This window comes from Pseudochaenichthys georgianus, chromosome 20 (assembly GCF_902827115.2).
Source record: "Pseudochaenichthys georgianus chromosome 20, fPseGeo1.2, whole genome shotgun sequence".
NCBI classification, from domain to species: domain Eukaryota; kingdom Metazoa; phylum Chordata; class Actinopteri; order Perciformes; family Channichthyidae; genus Pseudochaenichthys; species Pseudochaenichthys georgianus.
In genome coordinates this window covers 22,268,500-22,284,900 of record NC_047522.1, presented here as the reverse complement: position 1 = coordinate 22,284,900, position 16,401 = coordinate 22,268,500, and the positions used below count along the sequence as shown (strand labels likewise).

The 16,401-nt window shown below is 41.8% G+C and overlaps 1 protein-coding gene and 1 long non-coding RNA gene across 2 annotated transcripts; one reads left to right on the top strand and one right to left on the bottom strand.

Moving 5' to 3' along the window:
• Positions 1-1,663: 1,663 nt before the first annotated feature.
• LOC117465593 (uncharacterized) lies at positions 1,664-2,216 on the top strand. The gene is made up of 3 exons (XR_004554198.2): positions 1,664-1,778; positions 1,994-2,031; positions 2,155-2,216. It is a non-coding gene; the product is annotated as an uncharacterized lncRNA (long non-coding RNA).
• Positions 2,217-2,573: 357 nt separating this feature from the next.
• LOC117465458 (cystatin-B-like) lies at positions 2,574-3,537 on the bottom strand. The gene is made up of 3 exons (XM_034108259.2): positions 3,420-3,537; positions 3,226-3,327; positions 2,574-2,879 (listed from the first exon to the last, which is right to left on the bottom strand). The coding sequence occupies exons 1-3, from the start codon at positions 3,495-3,497 to the stop codon at positions 2,751-2,753; spliced, it is 309 nt and encodes a 102-aa protein (XP_033964150.1). The 5' UTR covers positions 3,498-3,537; the 3' UTR covers positions 2,574-2,750.
• Positions 3,538-16,401: the final 12,864 nt, after the last annotated feature.

The following is a 16,401-nucleotide window of genomic DNA, read 5'->3' as shown; positions in this document are numbered from 1 at the left end:
ATCTAGACCGCAAAAAAATTAAACAAGCGAGTGCCTGTTTTTCCTGGCCAAGGTCAGGGTCCTTGAACACAACACGAGCCTAACGTGTCATCACGTGGTATATGTCTCGACTGACAGGGGTGCAGTTCTGACGGAGAGCACCAGAACGCCGCTCCAGCACTTCAGAAATGGCAGTACCGATAAGTCCATACACATGCCGCAGTTTCTGCGTGTCTGTGTCTTTAGTTGAAAGCCCAGTGGCGATCTGCTCATCTGTCACACTGATCAGACAGTCAATAACTGTGTTGTTATCATTAGCATCTGGTTAGCTAGCTATGCTAACGAATATAAGAAGCTTTGTCTACAACCAGTGAGGTAAAGGCACATCTTTATAGGATCATTATAGTTATAAAAAAAATAAGAGAATAAAGTAAACAGGTATAAAATACTATATGACAGTTATTAATAAAGAAGAATACAGTTTGAAAGGGGAGTGATTTGTCAAATATCCATAAATTAAAAGAAAATCTGCTTACAGTTGTGTTTGGGTGTTGAGAGATGTGTCCATATATCTCCTAATGTTGCTCTCAAAGTGCAACAAATCTTCCCAGGGGAGCATGCCCCCCGGACCCCCCTAGAGGAGGTTAGCCCCCCCCCCACTTAAATCATGTTCACATGGATAGGAAACTAAATACATTTGCACACATCTTGTGTCCATATCTTTCTGTGTTGGTGGTCACGCCACACCCGTGCATGCATACGCGAGTCATGGTGAGATATCTGGATTCAGAGGTTGCTTTTTCTTTGCACAGAATGAAATGAATGGGCTGTGATTTTAGTTTTTTTAAGCAGAGGTCAATAACTTGTACGGCCCTCTGAGGATATTGTAAACATTGAAATGGCCCATTAACATCGTACAGGAGACAAATAATAGCTCGCAGCAACGTATTGAAAAAAGAACTATGAACTATAAATTAGTTCATTTTTGAAACCATGAACTTTAGTTCAACATTTTGAATTATGAACTATGAACTGAACTAGTTCATTTTAAAATGTGTGAACTGTGAACTAGTTCATGTAGAAAGTGAACTTTCCCAACACTGGTTATTACGAAGATTACTTCAAGAAATTGTGTCTTTTCAACGTTTTCATTGTTACCAAGGTGGTTGCTAGGGACGCTGGAATTCTGAGCAGGCATTAGCTTAAGCTCAGGACCCAGATCAGCTATTCTCTAACGGGGCTGAAATAGAGGGAGATGAGGGATGTCTAAGAAACTCTGGAGTATTTTTATTTTACAGATTGAATTTTACATAAACTTTTAGACAGATTTTAATACGAGAATGCAACCATTAAGTATTGCACTTTTGAAACAGGTTATCGGGTACAAATAATGTGATTTCACGACACAACATGTATTTAACAGCTTGAGCTACAAAATGCATCTCTCAAAATCTAACTAGTGGACTAACTCTTTGAGTCACAAAAGAGTTCATATGTTACAAAAAGGCAATCAGAACTTTGTTTGTCTGCAACAGCAAAATGCTTCTTGATGCAACAATATTATCCAGAAATTAACAATTATAATGATATACATAAAGGACATTTGTCTGCACAATGATTACTTTGACCTTTTATACTTTAAATACATTTGGCTGATAACCCTTTCTTCTTTTTATCAAAGTAACATTTGAATGCAGGACTTTCTGCTTGTGATGAAGTATTTTGACAATAATGTTGTGGTGCTCAAGTGAAGCCTCTGGAGCGGCCGGTGAATCCAGAACCCTCTCGTCGTGATCCTGGTGAGTTTGGTTCATTTCTGAAGAAATCATTTCCAAATTGTTGTTCAGGCAAAAATACAAATGAATGTATAAAATGCACTTCTTTCTCCAGGGTAGAAGTATTTTCTTATACATAGTTTTATATTAAATAAAAAATAATCAATAACAAATAATAATAACATTTTTTTCTTTTATTATTATTTGTATTTATTGTTTCTTTCTCTCCTCTACTGTAGTAGTGTGGTAACAGAATATGATACTTCTTCACAGCCAGGTGATATCTTTGTGTGTGGAGTTATACAAGCTGTTTTTAGGCAACAGTACATTTAATATATTCCATATTTAAATAACTAGTCAGTCATCAACATTTGATCTGTGTGTCCTTCCTTGTCTCCAGGTAAAGGGTGTGCAATCAGAGCTGAATGTGGACGATGTTGTCAGTGACAGAAGTCTGAAGGTAACCATTTTAATCAGTAATGTTATATGTTTACACCTCTGTCATTATCTTTGGCTTCACTCAGGAAAGATGGCAGTCACTTTCTTAAATCTGAACAATGTGTGAAACCTGTTTTCTCCTTAGAGGCACATCAAGTAACTGAGAGTGAAACATGCTTCCTGGTTTTTGAAATCAAAACTCAACATGAGAATCCGTGTCTGTTTTAAGATGCGTAAAAACTAAAGGGTTACCTTTTTATCATTTATAATGATTTACTCCAGCCAAGATTACAACTATTTTAGAAATCAGATTTCACTAAAGAAAATCAAACGCTACACACAAGAACCAGAGGACATATTTTGAGATTTGTAATGCTTTCTTTATTATTTATTTAAAAGGAAATGCGTTCAACTTGCTGCTACCCAACACCACATATCTGTATCTCTGTGTGACGGATTCCAAATCATTCTTTAATCATTTCAGGATAAAGAAGTAGAGCATTTTAATATCAGACTGCTGCCTTTAAGTATTACACTGTTGATAAGATCATGTCAACATTAAAAAGTGCAGAGGGGGTCGTCTTTGGTGTTTCCTTGTACGACGTTGACCAGCTCAACCTTTCCTCCATTACAAGGAAGTTGTTGGAAGACACTCAGATGAATGTAGTCCTCCTCTCCAGCAAAGACCTGCAGGAAAGAGAGGGGAAATGTCACATCTGAAAATATAAATCTGATAAATGTGAAGCTTCTGTCAAACTGGAGTAAACTGTCCTGCGATGAATTGGACCTGCAGTAGATTTAAAGAGCCCTATTCTGCTGTTTGGGTTTGTGTCTCTGTCCGGTGTGTTCTATAGGTTTTAGTGCATGTCGTCTGCAAAGGCTACAATCCCTGTCTTCCCTCCAGAGGGAGTTTCTGTCCGTGCGTCCCCCCCTAAATGTATTTGGTTAATTGATTATTCTTGTATATGATATAAAGACAAACACGCTATCTGAGGCTTTCACGCTTTTTTTCATAAATCTCAATATTCCTTACCTTTATGGTGAGGTATGGTCCTGCCGCAAGTGCTAACCGGTATTTCACTGCTTTGTACACCACATACTTTTGGTTGAATATGTTCTCCACTTGATCCTTCACCTGGGTACAAATGAAATACAAACGTATCATTAGGCCAGACCAGAGGGTAGTCTGTGGAGCTTGTGAAGAATGAACGTAGATTGAGAACTCACCGCATCACAAGTCTCCTGAGTCTCCTCAGTAGCGTCCTTTGTTCCGCTCCATCCTCCACACATCATTTGATTTGCCATTGTCACTAAGAGAAGTTAGTCAACTGTCAAGTGTCTCAAGTGTTTTGACTTTGTATCAAATGCATGCATGTATTTATACACCTGGATACTCCTTCATGCTGGGTGGAGCTGCAGGTGTGTCCACAACCCTCACATGATCCTGAGTTCTGATGAATTCTGATGAAATATTATCTAGATTCTTGTGAAGGCTTTGAAAAAACATTTATGAAATGCACTTCCTTCTCCAGAGTGGAAAGTATTTACTTATGCAAGCTACATAGGTTTATATTTATTCAAAATAATCATTAATAAATCACGTTTTCTTTATATTATTATTATGATAATCATATCAACAACTCCACAAGTAGGAGTTTTATGTTGCTTTAGAGTCAGTATCACCACACGGTGCATTTGAGACTTCCCCATTTCCAAGAAAGAAAGCTGAAATTTTCCATTGAACTTCATATTCATTGTGTTAAGTACGTTATGCTGTTAGAAATGGATGTTGGAGCTCCCACACTTTTTATAAACTAATTGCAGGCAGACAATGTACATGCAAGCAGCAACATGTGTCCAAGCTGAAAAGGACAGATTCAAAGTATAGTAATACATTTTAATTACATAGTGATTATAACATGTACATTTTCAGAAAGCTATTTAGTCCCTTTCTCAACAATATGTTTCAGTTAATGGAAAAAGTATTTGGATAATAATGAAATGAAGGCAAACTATTTGTACCATGACATGACAGGGTGGACATTTGTGGCTAATATTATCATGTCATGAGCACATGGTGGACCCTCAGTTAGCAACATGATTCAGTTAGCAAGGTGACTGTGTACTGTGTAACAAATATATTTCGAATTTCTGAAAGGTTTTTATATTCATTGACATTTCACTATGACAGGATATGTTAAGCTTGACAACATCCAACTACACACATAATATTATTACAATTATGAAATATATGTATAGACATTGCAATCAGTTGAAAGCTATTTGCGTCCCTTTATGACGCTGAAGGAGCCTAGGAGCGTCACAACTGGACGCCACGGACACTGACCAAACGTCGCTCCTGGACGCTTAGGGAGTGAGAGTGTGTTGTTGAGAAATGCATTTCCAGGGAAGTCAAAGTCAACTGACAACACTTCTTCAGAAATCCTAAATCAAGGTGTGTCTCCTTGTTCCGTTTGACTCACCCACATAAAAAAAATAAGAGCATAAATGAAAAACAGTTATGAAATACTATATGACAGTAAAACAAGAATACAGTTTAAAAGGAGAGTGATTTGTAAAATATCCATAAAGAAATACAAAATCTGTTTCCAGTTCCGTTTCATTTGGGTGTTGAGATGTATCCATAGATCTCTTCATGTTGCTCTCAAAGTGCACCAGATTGAACTTCAATATTTATCCCCCCGGACCCCCCTAGAGGAGGTGAGGTCCGCCCCCCTCTCATAAAAATATAGCGCTTTACCCCTGCTTGCACCTACAGTATATGCCGTGAGCTGATTATCGAGCCTTCACTGTAACAGTCACGGGTGCACAGTGTTCACGTAATGTACAACAATTGAAAGCCAGTTATTATCATAGATGTGCCGCAAATATGACTACCAAATTAATTTGCAAGAAGTAAAGTTAACGTTAATAGTACCATTAAAATAAAAAGTCGTAAATAAAGCAAGTGAAGTAGGCTACATTTAATAAAGCCGTGGAGGGAGTTTATAAACCTGGTTAAAGAGTAACCGCCCTTACGGGACGCTTTTAATAAGTAAAGCGAATGCGCCAGCAAGACGACCCTTCACCATGGCCTCATATTGGTTGGGGGACTTTGAAATTGTTTTTGCACAGAAAACATCCAAGCGCCGAGCAGATTGCAGAAATCTGAGAGGAGACATTTGACGAGCGCAGTCAGGGCACAGGAGCAGCCTGCGTGTGCAACACACTCTCACTCCCTAAGCGTCCAGGAGCGACGTTTGGTTAGTGTCCGTGGCGTCCAGTTGTGACGCTCCTAGGCTCCTTCAGCGTCATAAAGGGGCGCAAATAGCTTTCAACTGATTGCAATGTATTCCCATCTGCGGCGGGATTTGACGCTCATGGAAGCACGGCATTCGTTTGTGTCGGCTGCCCTTAAAAGCAATGTGAGCGTCCATTCCCATTGGATAACGGAGAATTGTACGCCCGGAAGTAAGTATTCCCCTTACTGTCGATTGATTTTACAGTGATATCTGCACTACTCATCGACTAAAAAACACCAGATTATCCTTGTTAATTACACAACATTGATTGGTTTAAATTGTGTGCAATGCTTTTGTATTTTTCCCCTTCGATTCGGAGAAACAAATGTTTTTTCGGAGTAAAGGATGGCAGAAGACACTACACTACCCAGAATCCCCAGCTATCGTTTGGACTACACCATGTGCTCTGTTTGACAAACCCCGTTTTTTTTAACATTCATTCCAATGGCTGGCGTCTATGTCACGTGATCTTCAAATTTCTCCCTGCAGAAAAAGAAAACATGGCCGAACTTCGTTTTATTCTCGGTGGAAAATGCCTATTTTAAAGTTAGTTTGGCCATTAAAATGCGTTTTGATGTCATTTGATGCGAGAAATATGAGTTGTTATTTCAGATTATGTGTGCAGTGGATGTACATGATCTTTAGTTTGCTAGTTATTACGAAGATTACTTCAGGAAATCGCGACATTTTCATTGTTACCAAGGTGGTTGCTAGGGACGCTGCTATCGATATTATTTCTGTTATGTTGTGTAACTGTAATACCGCTTTCGTCACATTAGTATGCATAGAAAGTGACAGGTGGACACGCCCCCAATTATGCAAATGAGCTAAGTCCGTCTCCCATTGGCCAATGAGCTAAATCCCGTCTCCCATTGTCCCGCCCCCCATTCTTTGATGTGTGTGTTATCAGATTGGAGTGAAAGCCCCCCCGGCGTAGTTCTTTGATGTACTGTATAAGTGCTCTCTTTAAAGTTAAGGTATTTGACCCCTGCCCCTGAGAGTTGAGTAATTAGCCTTGTAATCAGATATGAGTGAAAAGCCCCAGGCAGTCCCTTTTGTTGTCTAGTTCTTTCATGTATTGATTAAGCCAGTCTCTTTAAAGTTATTTGACCCCTGCCCCTCAGAGTTGTGTAATTAGCCTTCTGATGTATGCCCTTTGATGTTAATCTCTGTATAAGTGCCTACCCTCCCTCCTCCCAGCCTCCCTCCTTTGCCCCACCCCTCCTGAGGCTATGAGCCAGCAGAGGAGGGTATAGAGATATGCTCAAAACTAAATAAAAAAAAGACAGACAATTCAGCTTACCAAGTCACCTTTTTCAAAAAAGAAAAATGGGCGGGAGACGTCTCGATAAGGTTTAATCATCGAGAGGCCTGTGTAACAACTTACCACCATCCGTCTGAAGCGCCAGTCAAGAAACGAATGCAGCATCTGCGAGGGGTTCAGACGCCTACCTGCCTGTCAGCCTGTGCACAAACTTATCTCGCGCCCTCTTTTGGTCATGGACGCGTTCGTGGGGGTTGGAGGAGGGGCTCAGGGAGGAAGGGGCAGACTTTCTCCCCGGTTGTGTACTTTCAAACTCAAGATGGTTTCTCCAAAATGACCTACCCCTACCTTTAAGAACAATTAACACACACACACACACACACACACACACACACACACACACACACACACACACACACACACACACACACACACACACACACACACACACACACACACACACACACACACACACACACACACACACACACACACACACACACACACACACACACACGTTGGAGCTGGCCTTTTGATGGACTACCTATGTTGCAAATGTATTATCTTTTCAATTTACACACGGCATCTATTGCACGTCTGTCCGTCCTGGGAGAGGGATCCCTCCTCTGTTGCTCTCCCTGAGGTTTCTCCTATTTTTCCCTTTAAACTGGGTTTTCTTTGGAAGTTTTTCCTTGTACGATGTGAGGGTCTAAGGACAGAGGGTGTCGTATTGTCATACTGATATTCTGTACACACTGTGAAGACCACTGAGACAAATGTAACATTTGTGATATTGGGCTATATAAATAAACATTGATTGATTGATTGATTGATGTGGGGTAGAGATAAGCATGGAATGTATGCTGATTTAGGACACTATCTGTGAGTTGAGAAGGAAGAGGGACGGGGGAGGAAAATTCAGAGGATGAAGAAGCAGAAAACATAACTTGTTTGTAAAACGGACAGCACGTCAGTTTCAAGAAAGATGACACCATGTTTATGCATGACATGCAAAATATCTTGAAGCCCTATAAAACATTTTTTTTAAAAGGTACAAGTATATTGTGTTGAAAATATCGCAAAAGTCGTAATACTATATAATGTATTAGTTGCATGTTGTATTTTGCTAGAAATCACTAGGTAGTTTTTTCAAAAAATATAATGGAAAAAAGGAGAGAAAGACAAAAAACAAAATATCACAGTATGTTGAAAAAATATGAAAAAAGTAATGTTGTGTTTAAAATAACATGAAAGAAATCAAAGTAACGCCTCTAAAAATCATATATTTTGAAAAGTAATGTTAGTGTTTCATCGAAACAGTGTTAAATTCACAAACTTGCCTTTTAGAGAGACATAAAGAAAACGAATTCCTTACAAATTAATGAATATTTTACCCGGTTAAAAAGGTTTGCATCCATTAAAGTGTAACTAAAAGTATCTTAGTAACACAAGAAAAGAGAATAAAGCATTGATGTCAACAAAACTGGATTGCTCCAATGAAATAATAAATAAATAATTTCAAAAAAGTGCTTTTAAAGAAAATGTATTCAGATAAAGTATTTTATTTTCAGAAAGGTTTTTGCATACATAAAAAGTGTATCTTACAGTTCCTTTGTGAGAGAATTACACACAAATCTGCAGAGTGTCACTAAAAAGTTTTACACAGTGACTGACATTCTGTATAATAATAATAATAATAATAATAATATATAATATTTTTATAGCGCCTTTCAGGAAACCCAAGGTCGCTTTACAAGTCGGGTAGGGGGGGGGAAGTAGTGGAAAAATAAACCTATTAAACTAACTAGTGGGGAAAGCCTTAGTAAAAAGGTGCGTTTTGAGGGCTTTTTTGAAAATGTCCAGGGTTGGGGCACTGCGGATTTCGGGGGGGGGAGAGAGTTCCAGAGGGTGGGGGATGCCACACTGAAGGCTTTGTCACCAAAAGTCCGCAACCTGGTGCGGGGGGTGGAGAGGAGATCCTGTCCAGATGATCTTAGCTTCCGGGATGGAGTGTGGTAGCGGAGAAGGTCAGACAGGTATTGGGGGGCGAGGGCATGGAGGGATTTGTAAGTCAGAAGAAGGAGTTTATAGGTGATACGGTGCTTGACTGGGAGCCAGTGGAGGTGGATCAGGGTGGGGGTAATGTGCTGCCAGGGCTTGGTGTGAGTGAGCACCCTGGCAGCCGAGTTCTGCACATACTGGAGCCTGTCCAGGGCTTTACTGGGAACCCCGAACAGGACTCCGTTGCAGTAATCCAACCGGGAGGAGACGAATGCATGAATGAGGGTTTCGGCCACGGAATCAGAGAGTGATGGTCGTAGACGGGAGATGTTCCTGAGGTGATAGAAGGCAGACTTAGTGACGGATTTGATGTGTGACTGAAATGAGAGAGTGGAGTCAAGGATGACACCCAGGTTACGGACTTCGGGAGACGGGGAGATGGAACAGCCGTCAATGTGGAGGAGGAGATCCCCAACCTTCCGGAGCAGTGCTTTGGGGGCCACAACCATGAGCTCAGTCTTCTTACTGTTGAGTTTGAGTAGATTTGCTGTCATCCAGGTTTTTATGGCATGGAGACAGTTGACCAAAGACTGTGGAGGGAGCTGGGCGGATGGTGAGGTGCTGAGATAGAGCTGAGTGTCGTCAGCGTAGCAGTGGAAATTGAGACCGAATTGACGTATGATCTGGCCAAGGGGGAGCATGTAAATGGTGAAAAGTAAGGGACCAAGCACAGAGCCTTGGGGGACACCATGGTTGACTGGGGCCGAGGGGGAGGATGAGCCGCTGATGCTAACAAACTGAGACCTGGTTGATAGATAGGACTGAAACCATGACAGAGTTGTGCCAGTGATGCCAAGGTTGTCAGAGAGGCATTTCAGGAGGACTGTATGAGAAACAGTGTCAAAAGCGGCAGAGAGGTCGAGGAGGATGAGAATACTGATTTGTCCGGAGTCAGCAGCGAGAAGGAGGTCATTAGTGATCTTGAGGAGGGCGGTCTCTGTGCTGTGATGTGCTCTGTAGGCTGACTGTAGGGGTTCGTAGAGCTCATGGTTGGACAGATGTTGATGAAGCTGGGCGGCGACAGCTCTTTCCAAGGTTTTGCTAAGGAAAGGAAGGTTGGAGATCGGTCGGTAGTTGTTCAGCTCCTCAGGGTCCAAACCAGGCTTCTTGAGGATGGGAGTGATGGAGGCGGTTTTGAAGCAGGAGGGAACTATTCCAGATGACAGAGAGGAGTTGATGATGTCTGTTATGATGGGGCAGAGGGTGGGAAGGCAGGCCTTGACCAGCACCGTGGGCATGGGGTCAAGGGAGCAGGTGGAGGCCTTAGCATTGGTCACCAGCTTCGAGACCAGTGGAACATCCACTGGGGAGAAGGAGGAGAGAGAGCATTGGGGATTGAGGGGTTGAGCTGGGAGTGTGCATTTCTGTGTCAGGGGCCAGTGCAGAGAGGGGGAGGGGGCGGGCACCAGGAGTTGTTGATGAATGGAGATCACCTTAGCCTGAAAAAAGTTGAGGAATTTGGAGCAGAGGTCAGGAGCTTCAGCAGTGTGCGTGGCAGGGAGGGGCCGGAGCAGTCGGTTGATGGTGGAGAACAAGGATCTGGGGTGATTTTGTTGTGAGGTGATGAGGGAGGAGTAGTAGGCGGTCTTGGTCTTGGAGAGAGCCTCCTTGTAGGACCTTACATGGTCCACCAGGGCCATACGGTGGACGGTGAGGCCAGTTCATCTGGAAAGCCGCTCCAACCGACGACCAGTTTGTATGGGGGGTTCACACCTGAGCTGCTGCAGGGGGAGGGTGTTGAAAAGGGGGTGAGTATGTTTGGCTCTCGGGGGGATGGGGTGTTAAGAGTCAGATTCTTAACGAAATCTTTACACATAAATCTGCCGAGTGTCTGTAAAAAGTCTTAAAATCAAAAAACTTGCTTTTTAGAGTCAGAATCCTAACGAAATCTACGGACACAAAGTCTACTTCATTATCTACTTTTTAAGCTTTTTAAACACAAAAGTGTATCTTTCAGTAACTTTCTCAGAGAATTAAAGCATAAATCTGTCAAATGTTCAAAACGGCCTTGTTTCACTGACATAGCATCTAAAATCACAAACTTCCCTTAACCCTGAAGTTACCTCGCTAACTGAAAATCCTGCTTCGTAGTACAGGCCACATGTGAGGGTTTTGGATTCACCTGCAGCTCCAGAGGCTTTACTTGAGTACTAAAACATTATTGTCAAAATACTTCATCACAAGTAGAAAGTCCTGCATTCAAATGTTACTTTGATAAAAAGAAGAAAGAGTTTTCAGCCAAATGTATTTAAAGTATAAAAGGTAAAAGTAATCATTGTGCAGAAATATATCATTATAATTATACATGTTATACATATTTCTGGATAATATTGTTGCATCAAGAAGCATTTTGCTGTTGCAGACAAACAAAGTTCTGATTGCCTTTTTGTAAAATATGAACTCTTTTGTGACTGATAGAGTTAGAGTTAGTTAGTTAGATTTTGAGAGATGCATTTTGTAGCTCAAGCTGTTAAATACATGTTGTGGAGTAAAATCACAATATTTGTACCTGATAACATGTTTCAAAAGTGCAACACTTAATGGTTGCATTCTCGTATTAAAATCTGTCTAAAAGTTTATGTAAAATTCAATCTGCAAAATCATTTGTTTTCTCCAGAGTTTCTCTGCCACGCATTTTAGACATCCCTCATATCCCTCTATTTCAGCTCTGTTAGAGCCTTCGTGCTGATTTAATACACATCCGTTTAGGTTTGTGCCTGAATATTACAAGGGTGTCACAGTGACAATATCTGTCCACACACACACACACACACACACACACACACACACACACACACACACACACACACACACACACACACACACACACACACACACACACACACACACACACACACACACACACACACACACACACACACACACACACACACACACACACACACACACACACACACACACACACACACACACACACACACACACACACACACACACACACACACAGTCAGGGTTGGGGAAGGATCAGGTATTGTGTTTCCTCGTTCCATTTGACTCTCTATGCTCTATAACTCCCACCTTGATGACATTTGAGAAATGCATTTCCAGGGAAGTCAAAGTCAACTGATGACACTTCTTTAGAAATCATCAATCAATCAATGTGTGTGTGTGGGTGTCTGCACGCGCGTGCGTGCGTGTGTGTGTGTGTGTGTGTGTGTGTGTGTGCGTGCGTGAATATGAGGTGTGATTAGTGCCAAAGACTGAACTAACTGAGCAGCCAATCGTGTCGATCGTCACCTACCATGCCGTGAACTATGCCACGAGAGAAGTAACGTGACACTCTCGACGCCACTGCTCTCGTCTGAGAAGCTACGTGACGTCTGTGTCTGAAGTTACTTTACTTTGGTAGTCATCACCAAATAACCCAGTAATGTTACAGCTACGTAGTTGCTGTTCAAGCTAGACTCTATTTCAATATCATTTTGTTATTAAAATAATGTTACACCTTTTGTATGCCCTGAACGCAAAAACAACCGCAGACAAGAATATATATTTTTAATTATCAAAATGATAACAAAGGCTGAAAAAACAGGAGAAGCCTGTCTTCCCTTGTTCTCCAGGAGAAAAGCCACTATATATCACCAAGTTTTCATATAGTTATGTGTGTAAATTACATCGCTGCAGCAGTGGCGGTTCTACAGCTGCCACCCCACATGGCAGCTTTGTTTTGAAAGAAAAGTTGTGGCTCATCGGACATTTATGAGAGAACATCTCTAATGTCCGAGTGCAAGTGAATGCAGCACAAGACGCGAGCCTTGTAACCCCTCCCCCGCCCCTGGCGCGAGCGTGGAAATGTGACTGGCGGCGATTTCATTTGAACGGGACGACCTGACCAAAACACTGTCCACTAAAGTGTTTTTTAAAGACACGGACCGACATGCACTCCTCCACAGGACCAGCTACCACCCAAAGCACACGTACAGAGGCTTAATCAAATCCCAGCTGATCCGCTTCCACAGGATCTGTACCTTTGCGGAGGATGTGGAGGAGGCTACCCGGACCCTCTTCAGTGCACTGAGGCCGCAGGGCTATTCGAGGCGCTTCCTGAGATCCGTCAAGACGGAGGTCGGCCAGACTTTTACTGAGAGATATCAAGACACCTCCACTCGGCGGTCCGGTCCTGCCCTCATCCTGCTGATTACCACTTACTCCAGCCTGGGAAGCCTCCCAGGCTGGTTTATGCCGTCAGGTGCAGGGCCTGCAACAAGCTCTATGTGGGGGAGACGCGGCATGAGATCAGCCTCAGGATGAAACAACACTTACAGATGTAGCACCTCATTTCAGACAGTTTGAAACACGAGGGCCGTGGCCGGCACGGGGTCTGCCCTCGCTCAAAGGAAAACCTCCAGCGTGACTTGAGACCACCCCCTTGATAAATAAATGAAATTATAATGAAGCCAGCTGCAATGGATCATTGATCCTCCAGGGGGTGCAGTGGGGTTCCACACTGGAGCTCAATTGCAATGTATTCCCATCTGCGGTGGGATTTGACGCTCATGGAAGCACGGCATTCGTTTGTGTCGGTTGCCCTTAAAGGCAATGTGAGCGTCCATTCCCATTGGATAACACCCGGAAGTAAGTATTCCCCTTACTGTCGATTGATTTTACAGTGATATCTGCACTACTCATCGACTAAAAGACACCAGATTGTCCTTGTTTATTACACAACATTGATTGGTTTAAATTGTGTGCAATGCTTTTGTATTTTTCCCCTTCGATTCGGAGAAACAAATATTTTTTCGGAGTAAAGGATGGCAGAAGAAACTACACTACCCAGAATCCCCAGCTATCGTTTGGACTACACCATGTGCTCTGTTTGACAAACCCCGTGATAGTCCTCAAGCTCTGTGATTGGAGAGTGTGCTCCGAGGGTTAGCCAATTCTCGAACAGCACTTGAAATGGGATGGAACCACGGCAGACTGTCCAAAACTGGATTTGAACGTGTCCACCGCGCCGCTCGATTATCGATTATAGCGTAGTAACGTTGCTTCTTGATTTTTCGGCCGCGGCCGGACAATAAAGTGTTTTTATTTTAGAATTGTTTCTGTCACACAAATATAAAATTGGTCCGTGACGCAGAGATCAAGGAGCAGACGTGACAGCGGCACAGCGACACCACACACGGAGCAGTCTGCTTTCTCCAGCAGCACCAATCAGAACCAACGGCAGAATGACCCGCTCTGAATCAGGCCGCGTCGCTGCGGCTCAGAGACACACAGGGAGGGATTTGAGTTTTTGAAAAACACTCGTTATCGTAATGTCAGGTTTTTGGTGGATTTAATCAAGTCTTGGATTGCAGAGTATGAATGTCCTCTCGCTATTTTCAGTTGATAAATACGTGTGTAAAGTTTGTGAAGGCAGGAGGAAAGCTTCCGCAATCACCGTCTCCTCTCGGTTCCTCCAAACCCCGCCCCCTCCTGAAAAATAACTACTAATAAGAGTGACAGGCTGATAGTGACCCGATAGAAACTTTATTATTCACTGATTGAGATGATGAAGCTAACTTAATCTCATACATTCATGGGATTCATGTCACAGTAAGACAGAGAATGTAAGTGTGCACCCACATGCACTATTTTTGTTTTTATAATGCTGTTGTAAATACTCCTGTTGTCTGCTGTGTTCAGACTCAAGTCCTGTGTGTGATGCCTCATTCAAGACATTCAGTGTCCTTTCTTTAACAGAAGACCGTTGCTAGAAGCTGCAGCTAGACTGCAGAAGTATTAGTTTTTTGTTTTTGAGGATGGACAAATGTCACACACAGATATAGGGAGGCTAGACCTATACAATTGATTAATTATGGTTTATAATTTAATGTCAAGACGAAGAAGAAGAAAATATGGCTGCACTGTTCAGTGTCAATCCTGTGGAGATGGAGATGGAGGTTATAAATCTCCAAAATCATGTTCAGCTGAAGTCTCAGCAAAACTCACAACATTTCTGGAGCCGTGTAGACCCAGAAAACTATAAGAACATTCACCAAGCAGCACTGAACATGTCTGCTTTATTAGGCTCTACATCCCTTTGTGAAGCAGCTTTTTCCGGCATGAATGTCATGAAATCTAACTACAGAACAAGACCGACTGATGAACATGTAAATGACTCTATTAGAGTGAACCTAAGTGGGTACACTCCAGCGCGCCAGTCATCTCACTAACTGTAAAAAAGAGTGAATGCACTTATTTTACACGTGCCATAAGATGCTTGCAAGGTGGTGATTAAGGCGATGTATTTACTATGTGGGCCATAATAAGAAGTGAAAACATTGTATTTTTCTCTTGGACATTTATGTGAATCTTCAGTGATGTACTTACTATGTTGTCCATATTAATATGTGAGAAATTGTCGTTTTCTTGGACCTTGATGTGAAGTTAAGATTTTAGATAAGCTTTAGGTATTGCAATTTCACACAAAATTAGCTTAATTCAACTGATGAGTGCTATGTGAATAAATGTAAGCGATGCGATGCAAGTAGCTCTTGGCCACTTTCATTTTTTCAAAGTAGCTCTCAGGTGGAGAAAGGTTGGAGACCCCTGCTTTATAGGGATCCTATTAATATCTAATAATAAAAATAATGAAATTCAATAACATGCTTTAACCACCAGGTGTCCCTTTATATCAGCTGTGCACCTTTATGGTGTAAATACAGCCTATCTACCAATTGGATCAAATATAAAAGTCAGCCGAATTAGTGTTGATACTGCAAGGAGACGTATTGTGTGAAAAGAAATGTAAGATGTTGTTTAATGGCTGATATATTTATGATCCACGTCACGTTTTCAGTTCCTCATGTTTGTCTTCTCATCAGGGCTCTATAAATACAGAACTACGGCAGATATGTAATACTTAATGCAGCCGAACCGTGTATTACAATGCCGTTATGTGATGACTTTCAAAGAGAAAAGCAAGCACACTCGGAATAAAGTATTATTTTTTTTAAATGTTTTCGGTCTGTTTCCGGTATTTGTTAATGACGATGTGCTGTGAGATGTGAGACTGGAATTGCACAGGGGGGAAATAATGTAGGCTATCTTTAGATGCGGATTTTGTTAAACTAATATGTTTAGGCTGTGGACCAACACTATACATTGACGGGGAAGGGGGTAGCAATAAAGATAACACCATTAAACAGTTACACAACATAACAGAAATAATATCGATAGCAGCGTCCCTAGCAACCACCTTGGTAACAATGAAAACGTCGCGATTTCCTGAAGTAATCTTCGTAATAACTAGCAAACTAAAGATCATGTACATCCACTGCACACATAATCTGAAATAACAACTCATATTTCTCGCATCAAATGACATCAAAACGCATTTTAATGGCCAAACTAACTTTAAAATAGGCATTTTCCACCGAGAATAAAACGAAGTTCGGCCATGTTTTCTTTTTCTGCAGGGAGAAATTTGAAGATCATGTGACATAGACGCCAGCCATTGGAATGAATGTTGTAAAAAAACGGGGTTTGTCAAACAGAGCACATGGTGTAGTCCAAACGATAGCTGGGGATTCTGGGTCTGGGTAGTGTAGTGTCTTCTGCCATCCTTTACTAAGAA

Excerpts from the sequence above, each read along its gene's own strand:
- LOC117465458 (XM_034108259.2), bottom strand. The coding sequence starts at position 3,497 with ATGGCAAATCAAATGATGTGTGGAGGATGGAGCGGAACAAAGGACGCT. Across the intron at positions 3,328-3,419 it reads CTCAGGAGACTTGTGATGCG|GTGAAGGATCAAGTGGAGAA; the intron begins GTGAGTTCTCAA and ends ATTTGTACCCAG. Across the intron at positions 2,880-3,225 it reads GACCATACCTCACCATAAAG|GTCTTTGCTGGAGAGGAGGA; the intron begins GTAAGGAATATT and ends TCTTTCCTGCAG.